Source organism: Zonotrichia albicollis, chromosome 3 (genome assembly GCF_047830755.1).
Source record: "Zonotrichia albicollis isolate bZonAlb1 chromosome 3, bZonAlb1.hap1, whole genome shotgun sequence".
Lineage (NCBI taxonomy): Eukaryota > Metazoa > Chordata > Aves > Passeriformes > Passerellidae > Zonotrichia > Zonotrichia albicollis.
Window position 1 is genome coordinate 70,504,679 of NC_133821.1, and position 22,429 is coordinate 70,527,107.

Sequence of the window (22,429 nt, forward strand, 5' to 3'; positions counted from 1 at the left end):
TGAAAACAATAATGACTTGGGCCTAGTTTATCTGCATGATTTCAGCAGCCAAGCTCCAGAGCAGTATGTTGGCACAATACCCTGTAGCCAACTCAATGGTGTGATTCACTGGAGCACTATTTCTCTCCTGTAACCCTGTTACTTGCAAGCACTGAATTTTATTCAAGTCCATTTGGAAACACGTGAAAATGTACACAGAGTGCAAAGGAAAAATATTTTATTGTGAACATAGCATGTAAAAGATGCGTTTCAGAATATACTGTTATATATCAAATGAGGAAAAAAAAGCTCTGACATGAGATAAATGAACAGTGCTTGAGACAAATGAAGAACATGCACATAGCTGTTGTACACAGCACAATTCTGATACAAATCACAACATATTATATAGCTTTTATGACAATGCTTATAAAAATTGCAAATATTGGACCTACTCCTGCTTTTCTATCCATTATCCAAATCTTCAGTGACTCTTGCAGGTGTGTGGAGGGAACAATGAGAGCAAAGTGACACCCCACCTCAGGCAGCAGAAGGTAGAGATGGAAGAACATCAAAAATAAAAGACAAAAACACTGTTCTACAAAAGTAAAAAGGCAAATATTATCCCAAGGAATATTGTTATTTGCACGAGAAATCTTAATTGCAGCATCCTGACTCCATTAAAGCCAATGAGAGTATGGCATTGAGATCAGTGGAGCCTGAATTTCATACTGAAATTTAAAACATTCTTTAGTGTAAACATCAGCAGAAACTAAATGTCAGCATCTATAGAAGTATTCAAGTGCCGTTTAAAAAAACAATAAAAAACATACAACGCTAACCCAAAATGCCAGTACATATACAAAAGGCAGATAATTAAAAGAGGAATTTTTTCCCCAAATATACATTTTGTAGTATTTAAAACCACCGATTTTTTAGTACTTGTACATCATTGTTAGGGAAGGAGTATATGAGAAAAAAACCTGAATTATTTACAAAGATAAAGGAAGGGCACAGTGTTTGCTCAGATCTATTTGAAACCAGTATTTTCTACTTTGGAGTCATGACATATACCTGCACACTCAAACAGGTTTCAATGCAATGTTGAGAAGTGGCCATACTTCATTATTATGAAATATAACCCTTCTGTGCAAGTATTTCAGCATGATTCCTCATGAGCCATTTATACCCATTCACATTTTCAGTTAAAAAACCCAAACAAACCAACCTGAAAAATTTCTTGCCACAATATTTTGTCTTTAAACAACCTGATGAGATATTCCACAATGGCAATTTACAGTCATGCATTTGGAGACTCAGAGTCAATACAACTTTTCCATTTACTGTTAGAGTTGTGCCTGTCTTCAAAGAGTTCTTTGCTAATTTTTGTGCGGATCTCAGGACTCGTTAACAGCTCCTTTATCTGATTCAGTCTGGGTAACAGGGCCTGCGTTTCTCTGCGTAAAGCTTCCTTTACTAAGTCTGCTTCATGGCTCTTTCCTAGAGGAAAACAACAATATAATACATTTTATAACAACTAACGTGATTTAGAATCATTAATATTCAGAGATAAAGAGATCATATCCGGTTTGGACAGTAGTAAGTGCTCAGTGTTTTGCCCATACTCATTTTTTATAAAAAGGTTTTCATCAAAAAATATAATTTACATCAACAAATGCTACCAAAATGTAAAGAACAGTACAGCATCACATTTAAGGGAAACTCCTGCCTTATTACATACTGTGTAATAGTATCTGCGATGAGTATCTGCAGTGGTAATTTTTAGCTTGGTATTGACTGCTGTTGACTAGGAAACAGCATGTGCTCTCACACGGAGCAAGCAGCCCTGCAGCGCTGCCAAACCCTCGGGCGCAGGGCACTGCTTCCACTTATGGCAAGGCTTCATCCACAGTCATCCACGACAATCCAAATGACAAATGCAAAATGTTCAGTTTCTCCTCAAAAGCAAGAAAGGGACTCTTGGTATCAAGAGCGAGTGAAGACTGGAGCCGCCTGCTTCACCACTCTTGTCTTTTTTCCACCTTCCATCCCTCCCAGCATTCAGCAGATTTTCAGCAGTACAAGCACTTATTAAACCAGGAGACAGTGTCCTTCAGTTCAGAACAAACTTTTGATAAGAGACTCACAAAGCAGAGTGCCAGACACCCAGCACCACTTTGCAAATTTCAGCAGGGAGCGGAACATGTTTTTGTAGTTATTCTTGGTGGGATATTTGCTCCCAGGCTTTTTGCACAGCGCTCACTTGCTGTTATCATTGTCACTCTCATTCTTGCTGCTGCTCGCTGCTTCCTCAGTTTTTGCAGGGCTCCCATCAGTCTGCCTGCTTTTGTTTTGTGTTTCTTCTAAATATTGCTGCACAGCCTTCAGCACTGCATTCTCCACCAGCCTTTTGCTAAGGCTCACCAGCTCTGCATCATCTGGCTCTGCTGCTTGCTTCTCACCTATGCATCACAACAGACAAGAGAAGGAATTCATTGCCATGCAAAGACAGTAGCTGAGATTGTATCAGAAGCTTCTGATTTGAGCTGGATTCTAAGTTATTAGCCTCTTCCTGATTGTAAAAAGTAATTTCCACCCCCCTCAAGCTCCAAATCAAAGTGTTCCATAAAGATGTGTACAGCGTATTAGATCAAAGATTTTTCAATGCTCGTGTTTCTTATAACACTCGAGCAAAAGCCACTGGCTAACGTTATAAGCCCTCATTCAGCATAGAAGAGTAAGTGTGCAAATTTAATTTTTTTCTGGCCAATGATCACCAGTGACATCTGAGCAAAGATCATAGAATCACAGAATAGTCTGAGTTGGAAGGGGCCCATAAGGATCACCAAATCCAACTCTTGAGTAAATGGCCATTAAGGCAATCAAACTTGCAACCTTGGCATTATCAGCCCCATGCTCTGACCAACTGAGCCAATCTCAGGGTCTAATATAGCACAAGGCATATTTACACTTCAGCAGCATTCCTAAATTTAGGTACCACCATTTTTTGATTTTGCTTAATAAATCTAAATCTATTTATTCATTGCTTGTAATTCAGAAGTTTCTCACAGGAGAAATTACTAAAACACTCAAAGCACAGGTTTCAAATAGTTTTCTAAACAAAGCACAAAACTAAGAAAAAACATATAGTCCCTCCCTGCCTCTCTTCTGTCTTCTATCTTAAAGCTCTAACATCAAAGGATTTCAAGTTCAGCAGTCCATTCTTAAATATCTGCAGATAAAAACAAGAAGCTGAAATTTCCCTGTTTTGCTAAAACTTAATATGAATAGCAAATGCAACAAACAACTATATTCATAGTGAGGATTCTCATACATTGTTACATGTAATTTGAAATGGTACTTTTCCATGAAACATTTTCCTAATAAACTCTAAACCCTACTGCAGAACCCTCCTTTCATGAAGAATTTGTTGCAGGAAAAGCAAATTTTATTGTCCAATTCTCATTGGTCATGCCATTTGCTATTTCACAGTCCCCTGCACTAGGTAAATAACTGTTTCCCTCCGTCTGTATTTAAAGGTCATACATTTCATGTCCTCTTCAGGCATTTGCATTCTGCGACCAGTAATAAGAGGCTGCTTAGTCACACACATGTGGTGAAAGAGATATTATTGTATGCTCTCAGCACAAAGCTTTGTACTGTTCAATTACCTAAATTTGTCATTTTTCATACATGTAAATTTATGAAAGTATTCCAGCACATTTAGATAACAGTTATGAAAGACTTTTATTAGTCTTCCTAGTGTACTGGGAGTGATTTCACTGATAAAGCATAATTCATATGGGGATTCAAGGAAGGGAAAGAGAAGCAAACAAAACTCTTCATATTCAGAGGTAGTGCTTTTATTAGCTGTTAATCTGAACATTCTGCTGTGGTACAGTAGCTGCTCTTCCAGTTCTGGGCCTCCACAGCACTGTTAGTATGGACAAGGAAGAACTGTGCTCTTCCCCTGAAGAATAATCAGCCTACATCTTGGTAAAGCACTTCTTTACATTTTGGAGAAAGCACAGATAAATATTCTAAAGATATTAAAAAGAATATCTAGGGGAATAGTTTTGGTTAAAACCAAATATAAGAATACATCATAAGAATGTATTATAAGAATGTAAATATAAGAATACATTAAAAACAATTATCATTTCCAAGGAGAAATATTTCAGGCTACCATGCAACGGAGGCAGAGGCACTATTCCCAAAACCAAACAGCTACATACTCCACATTCTCTGACTCACTGCTTATATATCACTATCTCTAAATCCTGGGCCTAAGTTTATCCTTTAACTTACAGGAAGGACTCCTCTCTCAGGGCACCCAAGGTATTTATGAGCAGCATCTCCTCACAGCTTTTCTGAATTAATCCCACACACTCCTTTGAACGAAGCCCTTAGATTACTGATTTCCTTAGTTTCTAGTAAAGATGCTCAAAAATGTGTTGGTTGACTGGTCTATTTAGTCACTAGAAAAATTAATTAAAACACTTAATGATTATTTAAAATAAAACTGCTTTCCAGTTGCAGAATTTCTTGTTTTTCAGAATTGCTCATAGGTCACAGAAATCGTTACTCACACAGTGCTAATGATCTATCCATGCAACTCAGAAAAAAAACAAAACAATGGGCAATATGGTGCTCAGCCACTCTCACACTTGACCCTGCAGTGCTTAATATGCAGAATATGACTAATCAGTCACAGAGGCCTCCAGATATCACTCAACAGTACTGATTGTATTTACTCACAATGTAATTTTAGTTGTAGTACATCATGCATTATGGTCTGAGAAAGGCCAGAGCTCTTCTCCTATGAATAGTTTCTGCAGAACAGTTGTCATTTACAGATGTATGTAAAAAGTCCACATAGCTACTATTGTGTTTATTATTTCAAAATAAGCAGGTAGCTCACCTGTAAGTACTTTCTCAAGCATGAAAAATGTCAGATTTTTATAAAACTGTACTTTTATAAGTACAGTTTATATAGCTACAGAAGAACGGATTTGTGGGGGTTTGTTTGTTTATTTTTAATATTTTTGAGATATTTGAGGCTCATCAAAAGTCTGGGGTGAAGACTGCAGCACCTCCTAAGAGAGCTCTGCGCTCCCACTCGAAAGACATCTGACTGACATGTGAATGCCAATGCAGGCACATCCTTGCATGAAGATTGTGCTTGGATTTATCAATGCAGCCACCTTGGTGAACAGGCACATGGACCTGTATGATTCCCTGATGCTCAGATTCTATTCTCATACTCCCAAAATAGCAGTTGAGGGAGTGTCTGCAATGCTATGGTTGTCTGGCAAGGTAGCTGGGTACCATTGTATAACTCCTATTCAGGACTGTTGATAAAATGAAACAGGTAATGTAATAGAAACAAGCATTGAGCATCTGTATCTACTTGACAATTTAACACACATCTGTCCTGTTTACATCTTTCCTCCCATGTTGCAGCTGCTGCTTGCCTGCTTCTTTGATGAATACAACTCCTTTGCAGCAGGCAAATGCTTATTTGAGCACACTGTCTAACAGTCTAACATTATTGGAATGACTAGAATATCTGTAGAAGTCATTGCAGATATGAATGTTTTAGATTCAAAAAGGAGGTTTAAAAATTCACACTTGCTCTGTTTGTAATCTCTGCTCTGAAAAGGGAGCAGATATACCACAGCACTGTATTTGCATCGATATTGTGACACTACTTTATTTCTGTCCCTGTGAATAAAAAAAATCCACTGTCTTCTCCTCAATGTTGTTCAGAATAAAAATAAAAAAATATTTCATTTTGTTTATCCCAGAATTCTCTTCTATGATTTTCAAGACCGAAAACCAATTCATACCCTGTGAATGTACCTCAATGCATTCATGCTGAGCAGCGTTTTTTATTATTAAAACTGAAGCATACAAGTTGTCCTGAAATGACCATAATTTTTTTACAAAGGGAACTATCAGCTCCACAGAATTATTCAAAAGAGGCTTTATGATCCTCCATCCTACTGCTAACAGTTATGGACATGAACCAGATGCCTGCAACCACAGCCAAGTTTGGATTCAAATTCACTGCTGTATCTTTCTACTGGACTAGGTTTACTCTCCAAGTTTACACCCCCTACACATTACAAGATTGTGAGCTGAATTTTAAAATACTGTATTGGAACAAATCAGATATCATGGTCCTGGTACAGCATTTTCATGGCCCTAACACAGCCTGTTTACAGGGCATGTAGGTATCAGATTTGGAGAGAGGCAGGACAGTTTGAACCCCTCTATTGTTCATATGATTAGCCTATGGATTGTGATTTTTTTGTAATAGATTTAATTGAAGGAAGCAACAGGGGATCCCTTTTATAGGAAAAGCCAGTTTTACATCCTTTTACCAGCTATGCTCCAAGACAATGTTCTGAAATCCTTCCCTTGTGGCCACAACACACTGGGCTTTGTTCTTCCTTCCAACAATCTTTCTTGGCAACAAAACAATGATAACATGGGGAACATTATAAAAGAGACCCTTAGTATTTTGTATTGGTGACCGACAGCCACTGAGAAATTTGGTGGCAGAGGTTCTGCTCTGGGACCTAGGGAAGGCTGTGGTAACAGACATGCCTCTATCCACCTTTTGAATTATTCTAATAATCATTTCTAAGACAGTTTTTACAAACTTCATGAACACAAATATGAGCACATGCCCATATCTAATCAACACAGTAAGTAGAGACAGGAAAGTCACAACTCTGAACATTTCCTTGTTAATTAAGAAGGACTTGCGTGAAAAGTCTCTTTAAGTGGTCACTTAAGAAATTGACACACATAAGGCACTGGGAGGAAGGTGAAATTAGAATCTCATTAGGACACAAGGGTGATGACATTTCTGTTGCTAGATGTTCCCACCTGATGTGGGACATCTAATAAACTTCTTTAGGTTTACATATATTGCTCTGTAAATACAGGACTGTCTTATAAAGCAATACCAATCTGTCCTTCATGCTGAATACATGGTTTCTAGTTTGCTGAAAAGTATTTTTTAATTTTAATTTGGCACACCATGGAATAAACCTGATAAAGTAGTCATTTCTACTAAAGAGGAAATTAAGGGTGTTACAGCTATTCAGGGAAAGTGGCGCTCTTGCCAGATTCAGTAATGACAACAGAAACACCTGCAGGTCCCTTTGAGCTCCAGACTTGGCAAACATGGCAAAAGTTCGTTTCGTTTCACACAAACCCCTGTGAAGCTCTGATATAAATTTTCTGACCACCTCTAAATGAAGAAAGAGGATGTGATCTGCTAAACATACTCACCCCTCTGTAAGCATAAGGGATGTGATGCCACAGGCAACAGCCTCCAGAACAAACAAAATTAAAGAAGTTATATAAGACTCTAGTCCTGGCATACAGGGAGTTCTGTTAAATATCTTGGGTTTATTTTTCTATTAAAAGAGACCTGTTGACAGTGAATTTCCCCAACTCCTTTAATGAAGCTTAAATTGAACTCATTTATAAGAAGTCTAGTGCAACAGGCAGGAAAGATAGCAAAGTGGCCAAAGGAAAAAAGATGGCTTAAAAAGCTGAGAGTTTTACTTGATTTTTCCACCAACACGCCAGTAGAGAAAACAGGCCAAGTTACAGAAGTGGTTTTACATAGCCACAGTAACATCCATCTTGTAACATCCATCCATCTTGCCATCTGTGCAAGATGGCAATGGGAGAACCAAAGGGTTGAGGCAGACTGTGATAGCAAACATCCAGGCAACATTATTCACTCCCCTTCACTATCCACAGCGCAGCCTGGTGCCAGCAGCTCTCAGGAAGGGCAGCTTGGGTCAGCAGGCTGATCAAAGAGAGCAGAAGAGTTGCTCTGCCCTCTAGGATGGTGCCAAGGGCAAAGCTTCCTGCTGTTTTCAGAGCCTAAGAGAGGGAGAGAGATAAGGCTTCCCGGTTTTCCCAGGGAAAAGCTGAACTCTGGAACACGACAGACAGGTCAGTGCCTTACCTTCAGTGGTCCTCCAGAAATAATACTGAGAATGTAACACGCTATGGGTGACACATAGGCTGCTCCCCATCAACCTCGGTCACCAGTGACCACAGACAGAGCTGGATTGTCTTGAAGGCACAAAGACCTAGACTCTGCTAGGTCACCAAACTGAGGGAAGTGTAGGCCCAAAAACACAGCAGCTAACAAAAATGGTACATACAAAGATTTTAATTGCCACAGTCCAAATATTTTGGCAAAACCCTAAAGTCCCTGCTTGTGGACCTGTCAGCCATGAAAATCAAACGTTTACTCACCAGCATGCCAAGGCAAGTCATTTAATAAATATTCACTTCTTGCTACTGTTTCCTTATCCTTCCCATAGTCATGGGAACTTCAGCAGCATGTCTTTAGGATTCATTTGTTACTACACAGCTTCCAAAGGGATGCTATTTTGGCTGTGACTTTTCCATGCTTCTGTCAAGTATACTAAAAAAAGGAATCTTTTTTGGCCTAAGACAGATTGTTAAACAAGTGTTAATAAGTGAATCTTAACAAGCTGAACCTGCGTTGTTGTTCCTCCTGAGCTCAGAAAAAGGCTCCATACAAACTCATGTTATCACAGTCTCTCACATAGCACATCTCTTTCCCTGGGGAAAGCAATTATGAATGTACTTCTAAGTTATGGACAGAAAAGTCAAATTTTAATCAACATCCATTTTCATTTAATTATTTAAGTTGCAGAAGCATGAGTTGTCAAACACAGCTGCATACTGTTTGAACTGTAAAAGGAATATGAAATCTTGCAAAAAGAAAAGATATAATTGCAATTCAAGAGTATGTCCAACAGTGTCCATAAAATACCATAATAATTTAAATTTTATTTAATAATTTTAAATATTGTATCTTTATAATGAAAGAAAAGGTTATCTGCAAGGTGCTTTTAACATCTCTGTAACCATGCTTAATTAGATTCTGAATCTAATGGAAGAAGGTTAGAGTCCCCTCTCTCGGTATGAGCATCTTGGATAGGTTTGAACTGGTAGCAAAACTGCATCCAAAGGCAGACAAAACAGATGGGTCTATTTCTTTTCCTACAGAATCTTCCTCTTGAAGGAACTGAACTCACTTCATAAGCTTCTTATGCAAACCATGAAGTTATGTGGTTTTGAACATATGAGTAGGATTGTTGCTGTCTTTTCTTTCATGGACCAAGTCTATAGAATCTGACCAAATTTGCTAACAGCTTTGGGAAAAATAACAAGACACCCTTAAATCAATTTGAATTGAATTACAAAACCTGCCCAGAATTTAAGTACTTATCATGACCTTTCCTATCTGAATCCCCTTTATCTATCATAGATTTTGCCTTAAATTATGTATTTAGGTTTGTTCCTTCTTCCCTCCCTTTTGTTTGCCACCTAACTTCCACTTTAAATGGAAGAGCTGAGCTGAAATTTGTTACCAGTTTTTAAACTGATATTGTGAGATGTAGCTGTATAAATGTTCACTGCTCTACCACAGAAAAGTTTGTAAACATGAAGCTGACTTTTGATATTTGGAGAGTACTAGTACATAGAAGTTTAGGCCTCTCTTTAAATGCTCTGACGTTGAACCCATAAAGCCACTGTTTGGGATCTTCTTTAGGACAAGATCTTCCTCAACTTTTATTGCTCTCTAAAAGCCCAAATATACCCACTTGCAAGAACACTGAATCACAGAATGATTTGGTTTGGAAGGAACCTTAAAACTCATCTAGTTCTACCCCTGAAAGGGACACCTTTCACTAGACCAGGTTGCTCAGAGCCCCATCCAACTTGGCATTGAACACTTCCAGTGACTGGGCATCCACAACTTCTTGGAATCACCCCCCTTTTTCAGTTTAAAGCCATTGTCCTTTCACCACACGAGCTTGAAAAAAGTTCCTCTTGATTTCTAAAGAAAAATATTCCAAAGAAAAGATAAGCAACAAATTCAGGCATGTGTTTAGTCATATTAAATTGCTCTGTGTCATGGGAGTCTTGATGACCTCAGACATGAAATCAGAATAGCTGTAAATAAAGAGTTAAGAATGCTAAAGTAGGATTACAGCTCAATCTAATTCACAGAAATTTAAAAATTGTTGCTAGAGGATGGCAGTACAAAATCTGTGGGTGAAAAAAATCCTGAAACACTACCATGCCATAGAACTAAATTTAATGCAATCAATCTTTCACATGAAAAAACAGACTTTATAATCTAGGGCAAGAAAAAAATTGAAAGAATATGAGAGAACAGTACTAATTTTTTTCCCATCCTATATTCTTTATGAATAGAGCAAATAACCTCATTTATATGCTGAACAAGCACCTAATAATCAAAATTAAAATTATTCCTGAGTCTGTTTCACCATTAAAAATCAAGAATAACTGAGTCCTAATTACAGTTTTTAAACCACTGGACCTTACTTCCATATCCTTCCGATGTTAAATATCAAACAGTTATAAAAGCATTTTCTTTCTGAAACAACACAAAACTCCTTAAAACTCCACTTCCCTACCTAATACAACACTTCTTTGATGAGATTAAATCCCTACAGCTCTAACACTGCATTCTAGGAAAATAACTCCCCCTCCCTTTCTTCCCCCATATTTCTACTTCCTCAAACTCAGTGAGTCAAAGACTGTTCTAGCAACATTTCAGTGAAATCAATCCAGAAAAATATGTCTGCTATGCCAAAAACTGAACTAATCATCACAATTTTTACCAATTTACTCATAATGGATTGCTCATTACCATGCCTTAAAACTGATGGTTCTCATCTCTTTACATTCTTTTTTCCATTTGCAAATTTTCACTCTACCTACATAGTATACAGAGTTCCACACCTTCCTCTTTAGCATCCCAATAATTCTAAATCTGTCCCATAACATCAGTAGAAAACTGCTTATTCATGCCAGCTGGTCTTTTGGGCCTTTATTTCTATCAGACTAAACAGTTCTAATTTGTAGTTTCATATATTTTCTTTGTCCTCTTATTTTAAAGAAGTATTGTTCTCAGTCTTTCCTCAATTCAAGAGTAAAAGAATAAGGGGTGGATATTCATGCCCTAACCAGTTTTTGCATTTATTTTCACTCTATTCAGACCCAACTGTGTGGTGAAAAGCTGGTACTTTAGTTTGCTTTGTCTTTACATTTTCCATACAGAAAAGTTCTGTATGGAAACACATTCTACTGCGGATGGAGAAGATTAAACTTGGACAGACTTTAACACATATCAAGTTTTTATTGAAAGTCTAATTGTGTACTATTTTCCTATTTAATGCCTTCTTTAAATATTATGGTTAAAAAAAGGCAAAGGGAATAAAATGTATCTTTCAAAGTAAAATGATGCACTTATTTTGGAATGGACTTGCAATTATTATTCACTTGTGCTGAAGCAAGCATTACAAGCAGTGTCTCCATGATCCAGGCTGTATTACACATGTCCCTTCTTCCAAATGTTTCAGATCAATTGCGGCAGAGAACACACACAGAATGTATGAATAGGGCACACAGGTGGGGGTCAACATAAATTAACTTTTATGTCATTAAATCAGAGGATCAACTGTGCTTCAAAACACAAAAACACTACAGCACATTTCATTTTAACCGAGAAAGGTAAACTCTGATTTTAAAAGGGGGTTCAATCCCTATAACTCACCTCATCACAGGTTACAGTTTGTAGAACTGCAAGAGAAAATTCATCATTTTGTGCTGGAAGCCTCTCACATTGTATTAATGAGGTGTATGTGAAAAGCAAAAGAGGATGTGAGAGAGAAAGAAAGGAAAACCTTTTTGACTGCATTAGGCTACACGAGATGGTAATGGATTTTTAAGACAGAAAAAAATGTACATTTGCTGACTGTACTCAGCCACAGTAAGTGATACAGAAAACATGGCTGTCTTAATATGTTTTTGTTCAATCCTTTTGCTTTGTAGTAAAATGAAAGATTGAATAAAATGTCATTTAAAAATTATTGCTAGGATGTAAAACAGAATAACACAATAACAGACCATAAGGTAAGAGAATTTGCCTCTTAGCAAAAGGATACAATCTCTCTGGTGAGGGAAATGAATTATCCATGTCTGAGGATTATAACTCACAGGAAACTTAGCAAGTGCCCAGATCAAATTCACCTGAGATCGCAGATATTCAAAGGGATTAAGCCATCAGCAGAAAATATAAAGTTAATGGTGTATTCTGAGATTTGGGGATTGGGATCCAGAGGGAATACCTAGTAAGAAGTGAATTTTCCCTACACCAATTAAGGACAACAATTCAGGCAGGGTCAAGAACCTGACAAAAGTTCGGCTGTGTATGCTAACATCAGAACTACAAGTCTAAAAGTACTGCCTATTGTACAAGTGGCAGTGCCAAATTGGTCATTGGTACAGAGCATTTCTAGGTATTTAGGGCTCAAGGACAGCCTGCACCCAGTTAATTTTTAAGACAAATATCCAACCTCATGCTCCACAGAATTACAGAATGATTAGGGCTGGAAGAGACCTTAAAAGATCATCTAGTTCTAAGCCTTCTGCCATGGGCAGGGACATCATGCTAACTTACGTAGCATAAACAACCATATACCTCAAATTCTTCTAAATCCCAATCCCTTCTGTCAGTTCTCCAGCTTCTCAACACTTATGGAAACAGGACTACTCAAGTTTTAGGAATGGCAAAATGATTTGGCATAAAACATTATTAAACCATCAGTAATCAGCTGCTGAACAAGGCATCAGTACGCCTTGCTATCATACTTTTCAAGTTATCTTATTTTCCACTTTGCCTACAATAATTTCACAAACAATAACAGACCAATGTCATCTAAAGGACAATCCCTCACTCGACCAAGGACCTGTTGTTTGTCTTGCCTCTTTGCTTGTCTGCCTTAATCTCAAAATCTTGGTCACAACATTGCAAAATGAAGACTCTGCAGCCCAACATCTGTCACTGACAGGAAGCTTTCCCTGAAATATATACAAAATGTTCTCTCTTGTTCTTATTTCACATGATGCAATAGAAGTAATCCCATGCTATCCTAACAGTTGCTTAATCATGTTAACCAGTTTCTCCTTCTGCCTCCTGGCTTTATAGCTTTTTTTGTTTTTTTTCAAAATTAGCTAGCTCCTGTTCTCAGAGCTTCCCAAGATGCAGCTCTGCAGTTTCCCAGGCATTTTCTGAAGCACAGCCTGGGCTCCTACTTCACATTTTGAGCATTATATTCTTTTGGAAACACAGTACTTCCTCCAAGCATCTATTTCCTCTGCTCCATGAGCTTCTAGGACAAAAGTTACTCTGCTCTTCCCAGGGCAAATTTAGCTAGCACTGCATGCATACCATTTCTGCTAAAAGGTTATAGGTCTGGTGGCACACAACCTTGCTGGAGGGGAAAAGAGGTAGATTTTGGGGATTGTTTTTTCCTTCCCAGAAGTGAACCTTTCCACAGATGAAATCTATTTTCACCCCTTTTTGAAAGAGGACCAAGTACAACTTCCTGGTTATTCCCAGTCAGTATAGAAATGTCAAAATTGAGAATCTGATTATTAGTCCATATTCTAGTTTCTAGAGAAATGTTTTAATAAAAACATTATAACAAAATAACTCATTTTTTTCTTTCTTAATTATATGACATCTTTAATGGAGGCTGTGCAGACCAATTTTGTAATTTTTTTCAAAAAAATCATTTTTTAAAAGTTTCTCGAATTGAGGTTAGAACATGTCTGTCTCCTTCCAGGAATACCACTCTCCATTAACAAACAAAGTCCTCAACTACCTAGCATTAAGCATCACAAATCAGACAGTACAAAAGGAAAAAAGTACATTTAAAATATCAGCTTAGGAAGACGTAGACAGCTACTACATTTTGGTTGTGTAACACACTTTCCCACTCTCAAGTGTGGCTATTCTATCTCAGTAATACATGTTTTATCCATATGCTACAATTTCTACATTGTAAACTCACAGGGATTAAGTTATGGTAGGACTTGTCTAGCAAGACAATATGTGGAAGCAAATGAGTTTCTAAATTGAAGGGGTAGCTGTTCATATACACTAACAGAGAATGTTATTTCATCTTTAGCAAGTTGCACTTTCTATTTGGCTGTAATATGGATTTGCTTGTGGATCACCTTCAAACAGAGAAGGAAAATTCAGCTTGGGTTCTCTGTTGACATTAGACAAACACCTGTTCTCAGAGTACCATGAAAAGCTTCTCTGAAACCTGGTGTTTCATGCAGAGGCACCTGCCTATGTTTACACAGGTGAGCTCTAAAATGCCAGTACTTGTTGGCTCTAAGGCCAGTTAGCACAGAGCAACTCAGGTCCATCCCATCCAGCTTGGCAGGCCTCTGAAATGCTGTGGCTGTATCCAAACTGCCTGCTGGCAAAGGACTTGGGTTGGTGTTAACTCCTAACCAGTGCACAGGAGCTTTGGCAGCATGTTTGCCAGGCCCAGAACTATGCCAGGGTGGTGGCATGGGCAAGGCAGTCCCAAGGGCCAGGTGCAGCCCCAGACACCCTGGCATGCAGGGCACTGGAGCCCAAGGCACCCAGAGCAGTCACAGAGCTGGGCTGTGTCTGCAGGTAGCAAAGCTGGGAAGTACATTGAGCCAAATTCTGCATTCATGGAACAGTTACTTCTGTGGATTTCTCCTGGCAGAGGTTTTGAATCGTAACTCCAAGGCAGCCCAGCACAAATGAAAACAGAAGTATGAACTAAGAACAGTTTCAGAGAGTAATGCAGTAGTAGCTAGAGTAACATGTATGCCAGAGGACAGGATTTGGCTCCTGACTCCAGTAAAGCTGTGGGAACAGCAGCATTTCCATTTCCTCTTTTACTACAATGAAATCTGTCTGCTGTAGTTCTGATTTTACCTGCAGAAGAAAGGAAATGGTAAACCAAAATTCATAAATTTAAACATTTAGACCTTCCAATGGTTTTTACTTTCCAGAAGTAAAAAGAATATGGGATGGCAGCAGACACATTGCTTGGAAAAACCAGTGTAAATGCAATTCAAAAGTGATCTTAATTTCTTTCCAGGCTCACTCTTTTTAAAGAAATCGTGTTGGAATCTCCTGCAAGAGTCAAGAGAGCAGACTACCAGTCTGATTTTTAATGCCCAGGGCTGTACAAACAGCATTTTACCCAGGCTCCTTCCCTTGCTACGTATGTACTTCAAAAGAGGATTCTAGATGGAGCTGGCAATTTGTTGGCTTGCCATCTGAACCAATCTTTCTGATATTATTTATAGAAGGTCTGCTTTTAAATGGGCTGGCTGATCCTCCCATCCATCTCGCTGCAGCTCTGGACTCCAGGGGCTGCCAGTGGACTGTCACAGCCACGACACTTGGCAGTCCAGGTCCTTGGTTGGTATAAATCAGCACTATGCCTGCTCACTGCTGCTAAGGGTTTCACTTGACATTTTCAGTGCTGCTTGATTCATGCCCCAGTTAATGTTTCACTTTCATGGTTTTACTTGCATGTTTAGCAAAAATCCTTAAACACTTGTTTAAAAAGCTTGTTTCTAATTGACTATTCCAACTGAAGCATCCTTTTAGTCAGCTTTCGAGCCTTGCAGTACCAAACGGTGTATTATTATTGAAATTATTTCAAATTAATATAAAAATTATTAAAATTAACAATTCTGTTGCTGGACATCAGAATTTTTTTCTGAGATTTTACCACTACCAGAAAAATTACCTGTGTAGGTATTTTTATTATGCAAAAATCAATTTTCTGGGCAAAAGCAACATGTATTTTTATTTGTTATATTGCAATTTGTTAAAAAATAGTTAACTGTCAGTTATTACCCATTTATAAAAGATGAAAAGTAATTAATCATTGCAGTATGTAATTTCTATTACATATTCTATTCATTTCTATTCAAGCTTTTTGTCTAACTTTATGCTGGAGATTTACAAAACAAACTAATTGCATTTGAAAGATTTAGCCCCATGAGAAACTGCATTCACTACTCTTTGGTCTGTTTGGTTTTTTGAACCAAGAAGCAGCACAGTTTGGAATTTTAAATGCAACTTTCAGCTGTAATCTGCCACTGCAGCTGGTGGCCCACAGTAATGCTCAGGGCCATTTGAGTGTGATTGCAGCAGAATTTGCTCATATTCCAGATTATCATAAAGCTTCTTTTTTCCTACTGCCAATGGAGTGTTCGGATGTATTTTTGTGCCTCTTTTCCCCCCCTTACAGGGCAAGGAAATTACCTATGGTAGATGGAATTTTAACTGATATCTATATAACCTAAGAAATACAGGGCTCAATTCTGCATCTGTTGAAGCCTTCTGTCTCCCCAAAATTTTGTCAATCAATTTAACACTGTAGCATTTAACAATGTAGCATCAGTGTGCTCAGTAAGAAGTTTATAAGAAGAAAATACTACTGTTCCTTTGGAATCTGCTGGTTTTATTCATGTGTTTTTTTGAATGAAATACTTTGCAGAAACAATGAACAAAATGTCTGACTAATGTCATGGTTAGAAACTTCTCCACATAAGCAAATTTCCAGCGCATTACTTCTCTACATAGATTGTCTGACCTTGGAGCCAAGTGTACTAAAATGTTATTTGGCCATAAATTTTAAAATAGAGAGCAAAATCAAGAAAACAAATCACAGAAATAATTAATTGCATCAATGTGCAGTAAAATAAACATTTCAAGGAAGGTCCCTTTGCTTGACAGAGGATTATTTTTTTGTTTCCTTTACAGTACCATACATGCAACAGCAGCAATACTGCATGGTACTCATCATCACTTCTTACTGTGTTTTGTTTCCACCCAGAAAACTGCATAACCATACTATAACTAATAATGCAACCACAATCCCCTCAAGCAGCAGCCTCTGTCAGCCTGACAAGCACGCTGACTAGTTCCAGTAGTGGTGACCTTTGTATGGACTCTCTGGGATCACAGGCTCGCTGCTTCCCATATCAGCAAAGAAGCCTTCAGCTTTAAACAAAACAGTTTTAATGTTGTTGCTCATCTTCGCTCAATGAAAAGTCCCACAACAGAGTTATCCACTGCAGTACCAACAGGACTAAACAGTGATTACCTAAAAAATCCACAGATGGCTCATACAATGCCCTCCACAGCAGAAAAACTTGCATCAGTTTTTAAATTTTCGTTCATGTCTCTTAATATTTTCTGACCAGTATTAACTAACAATAATTTATTTGTCAATAAACTAATTTCTGAATTATAGCTTTGCAGATCTGGAGAGGATAGGAAAGCACACAAATATGAAGATAACCTTCCTGTGAAATACAAGCATGATAAATGCTACAGGACCTTGGAAGTTGGCCAACCAATAAGAAGTACAGGACTTTACCCTGCAGAGCAGCAGCCACATGAGGCAATAATACTGGGAGGGGTGGCAGAAGGGAGATACAGAGTCCATGCACCTCTCAGAGCTTTGCCCTTCCAACTGTTCTTGCTGCAGTTTCTGAAAAGCACTTGGCTACCACCAGGCAGGGCTTCCTTGTTTTCTCCATCTGAGTCCAGGGTAGGTAGAGAGACACCATTTCACTATCCTGAGACTGGTACACTTAGCAGGAAGGCTGACCCATCTGACGTAGGTTAATGGTTTATGGTTACATAATTTAATGTTTGATCCACGTGTACCAATGGATCAGTCTGGACAGAGGTAAAACTTATTACTTTAAACTTAGAAAAAACTCTTTCATTACACCAAGGCAGCAGTATCCTCTATTTGAGAAAGACATTATAATCAGCTTTTCTGGTCAATGCCTCCTCTTCCCACTCTGCTAGTCCTTTTCACATGCATCAGAAACTTCAGCTCCTTGCCACTCCAGCATTGTCTGCTGGCAGTAGGAAGCATCTCCATGTGTGCACACGTTCACAAGGTATCAAAAGCTGCTCAGCACTTTGCAAAACTGAGCCTCTGTATTTCTCTTCTGTATTATTCTTCACTAGATCCAGTCACACAACAGAAGAAGCTATTGTGGCTATGTGACCAATACCATTAGCTGTTCCAGGGTTTGTGAGAATTCCTTGATTTACTTAAAACAAAATTAACCAGGTTAGTAGGCTAATGATGGAGAAGCACTTAACCTCACTGTGCTGTTTTTGCCTTTATAAAAGGAGTACTCACATAAAACCTGTTCTGCAATGGATCAGTCTACACAGCACAGATCACCAGCACACAGGGAACCCAAGCAGGGGTGGTGGCAGCAATGATTCTGAGGGGTCTGCAACTTCTTCTCTCACTACTTTTTAATCTAGAAGCAGATAGGGTTTTATGGTCATCGAGCCATTACTGTTTTGCTTATCTTTGTTTCTATCAACATCTATCTGTAAGAAGCCAGGTTAACCAGGATTGCATGTGATCACATATTTCTTGCTACAACTCACTATGAAAGATGGCAGCTTGTAGCAACCTACAGCAAACTACAGGCAGGGTTATAAAAAGTGTGGCCCGTTTTCACCTTGGTAGTCTTATCCAAAGATCACACAACTTCCCCATCAGGGTAAGGAGGACTGAGATCATAGTGAGGGTGAAAGCAAAACCCAGCTACATTCTGTATATCCTCCTCTGCCAGTCATTCAACTGACATCAAAGATACTCCCTCCCAATATGCTTGGGACCTAATACACTTCTAGAGGTACTGACAGTAAAGTAATAGTAACATGTGAATGGAAGACAGAGCACTTGGCCTCAATGTAGAAAATAAATACAATTTCAATAACATAGGAGGAATCTATGTAAATACTTCTGCACAATATGATTTGTCACCTGATAGCCAAAAAGGTACTTATTTTTTCCACCTATGCAGAGTGATGGTTTGGCAATTAAGCTGAAGGTGACAGCCCTTGAACACTTAAGCTAACGGACAGTCTAGATACAACACACAGTGGCAAAGTGCTCACAAAAACATCCTAGATGGAAGCTGAAAGAAGATCTTAACCAGACATTTCTCCCACTGGCATCAGCGGAAGACAGGAAACAGAGTATTATAATGAGAATGGCTGCACAGTTAACTGGGCAGTTCTCATCTTGCTACACAGTCACAATTCACTGGAGACTGGTTCTCTGCTGACATACTTTTTATGAAAAGTGATCACTAAAGTTCATTAGAGTTCCAAATCCAGCAACATGGAGCAAATTTTAGTGACCTTATCTCCATTTCAAAGTCTCTCATCAGGATCTTCTGAACTCTAGGACTTTTTTTTTCCTTTTTCATCTCTTACTGGGATCAAGAGAAGTGTTGGTACCTGTCTCATCTAGCTAATCCTGGTCTTCTACTTGCTACAGCTGAAATGAAATGAAATCTCCTCCTATCTTCTCATGAGTTATTCTTCAAGTCCTTTAATACAAACAGGTTTAGTGAAGACTTTTCCTGAACTTTCTCAGCATAGTATAGTTAGGATCACTGTGGCCAACAGCACTCCAAATAAGGCCCTCAGCCCCACATACATCCTCATTTCATACATAAATGTATATTTTATAAGGATTAGACTTTTAGTGGAATTTACAATGTTCAGTATTTTAGAACAGCTACAAATTAACCTCGAGATTTTTTGCTTATGAACCACAGAACTCCCTGACTTTGCCCATGTTTCCTTTCAGGAAAAGAAGCAGTTCTGTCATATCCCTAAATAAATTATGTAACAAACACTTCTGGTTTTCCCGCCATCAGTAACATAACTTAATCACAAGGCAATCACATTTGACTTGATCCATCTCCAGAATTTGTAGTTGCAATTTATTTTATACAAAACATCCTGTCAGGAAGGTGGAAGGGAGCCCAACTTTTGCAGTGTGATAGCTTATAGAGCAAGACAGTCGGCTGCATACTTGTGAAATAGTAAAACGTAGCCTATTTGAAAACAAAATACAATTCTATGTTTCAAAATTCCTTATAGCCTAATAAAAACTGGTGTAAAAATTAAATTTAATTTCATTTCTTTCCACAGACCATATATGCTGGTGGGATTTAAATTTAGGCTTACATATGTTTGTATCAAACACAAAAGGAGGAAAAAAAAATTCCACTTTTCAGTTAAAGTCAAATGCCACCTAAAATTACTATAGATGAGACACAGAAGAAATTTCAGCAATATGTATTCATATAATGTAGGCCTATTTTCTAAATGTAGTTATTAATTTTAAAAAAGCCAACTGACAACCCCAAATATATTGACACATTTTAATTTCAAGGAGGATTGCCTAAGACATATGGAAACATCCAACACAATTTTTAAATTTCCCAATTGCACAGTCACTAGTATTTTTATCCTCTTTACTTCAAGATGACTAGATTCTTCATTCTTGAGGCCACAAAAAGGCTTCCACTTCTGATGGCTTTCTTAAATATCATTCCTCTGATTTAAGAGCCTGTCCTTTGATAGATCCACCCCCTTGATACCTCTTTGCAGGGAAAGTGAACTCAACACCTTATTTTCTTTCTTAGATTTTAAAAAAAATCTTTCTTTATCTTCACTAGTGTGAAGATAATAAATGTTCTCTTAGCAATCTAGCTGCATTACTGAGAGATTATTTTTGACAGCCACTGTCAGACCCAAGAATGGACATACATGTAAGATACTCATGATTCTACTGACATTAATGACAGTCTTCAGAACCTGGTTGGGCTTACTGCCTTGGTCATCAAACCTAATATTGGCTGCAGGAGGATGAAGTCTTCTGTAACTCTTAACTTTGATACGGTAAGTATTGAATACTTAGTTTTGGTTTAGACTGTTAAATTTTCTTTTTTTTCTTCCCATAGAGAATGGAAACAATGTTAGCAATCTAATCACAGGCACTGTGAATTTCTATGAGGGAAAAAGACAAACAGCACCTAGTTGTTATTCAAAATGTCATTTCGAGGAATGCACCTTTCCTTCAAATTGTTTGCTTTTTTCACCCACATCATGCACCTCTTTGTGTGTATCTTGTGTGAATGTATGTGTAGGAGTGAAGAAACAACATCACACAGGGAGATTGGCAAGACAGAATTATAAGCACTGGAGAATGAGTATAAATAGGACTTACCAACCTCAGCTGATGAGTGCGTTTTCACATCTCAGGAAGAAGAAGGGAAAAGAATAGTGTCTTTATAGTGCCACAGCACGTATCACTATGAGCAAGTAAGAGTTAAAACCTCACAAAACAGAAGTGAGAAGGACACAACCTGCAGGACAGGGAGCCAGTATTGGACAACCTGGCAAATGTACAAGGCCTGCTTAACCACAGGGATTGACTTACTATTTGTGGTAGGCAAACCTGTCCTGTCTCTCATGACAGAAAGCCAGACAATGCAACTTTTGTACTACAGCTATGTAAACGCAAAACAAATCATAACTTACACCAAACTGCAAATTTGACCAAGTCATTGATTTGCAAATGCAACTTTCAGTATTTTCAAAATCAATTTAAGACTTCAATAAAGTAGTTGCATTCTGTTCACTGAACTTTGCTTTACCCTGAAAAACCAATTTCTAATTTGATACAGCTGAGTAATTTTTGGTGAGGCCTAAAAGATCTGGACTGCATATTGCTGGCCTGGCTGTATGTTGGAACTTGCCAGCTTGCTCGGTTCCTCTGTACAGGCTACAGAGCCCCAGACCCTGTGCTTATTTACTCATTTCCACTACTATTTACCTACTCTATGTTCAATATGCACTATGAGCATTAACATATAATAATAAAATCATAGAATGGTTTGGGTTGGAAGGGGCCTTAAAGATCATCTAGTTCCTGCCATGGACAGGGACACCTTTCATTAGACCAGGTTGTTCAAAGCCCCATCCAAACTGGCCTTGCACATTTCCAGGGAAGGAGCAACCATAGTTACTCTGGGCAATGTGTACCAATGCCCCACCACTGTCACAATAAAGAATTTCTTCTTAATATCTGATCTATGTTCTTTCAGATGAAGCCATTCCTTCTAGTTCTGGCACTACATGTCCTTGTAAAAGATTTCTCTCCATCTTTCTTGCAGGGCCCTTCAAGTGCCAGAAGGCTGCAATAAGTTCACATCAAAGGTATCTCTTCTCCAGGCTGAACCCCCATTCTCTCAGCCTTTTCTCATAGGACCTATATTCTATCCCTCTCATCATCTTGGTGGCCTCCTCTGGACTCATTCCAGCAGGTCCATGTCCTTCCTGTGCTGGGACCCCAGAGCTGGATGCAGCCGTGCAGGTGGGCTCTCAGTAGAGCAGAGGGACTCTGGCCCTGCTGCCCACGCTGCTTTGGATGCAGCCCAGGGTACAACCGGATTTCTGGGATGAGTGCACATTGCTGGGTCACGTCCAGCCTCTCACCCACCAGCATACCCAAGCATACCCTTCTCAGCAGGGCTGCCCTCGTTCTGTTTATAACAGCATTGAACAACAAATTGTTAAATCTCATTAAATTAAAATATGTAAAACTGCTCATACAGCTATCTTGTGCCCTTTTAGTTGAGAATCACATTTTTT

General features: G+C 38.5%; 1 protein-coding gene across 3 annotated transcripts in view; it reads right to left on the bottom strand.

Annotated features, from left to right (window-relative positions):
• Positions 1-200: 200 nt before the first annotated feature.
• The window catches only part of AKAP7 (A-kinase anchoring protein 7), a 77,977-nt gene continuing 55,748 nt past the window's right edge, over positions 201-22,429 (bottom strand). Inside the window, exons 8-9 of one of the 3 annotated variants that reach the window (XR_012579631.1) lie at positions 1,721-2,441; positions 1,339-1,479 (exon numbers count right to left, since the gene is read on the bottom strand). Coding sequence is in view for 2 of the 3 variants with exons in the window: in XM_005493574.4 (XP_005493631.1) it covers positions 2,239-2,441 (203 nt within the window). In the remaining variant the exon portion in view is untranslated. Of the gene's footprint in view, positions 2,442-22,429 lie in introns of all 3 variants that reach the window. The other 2 variants (XM_014271697.3, XM_005493574.4) reach the window with 2 other exon arrangements.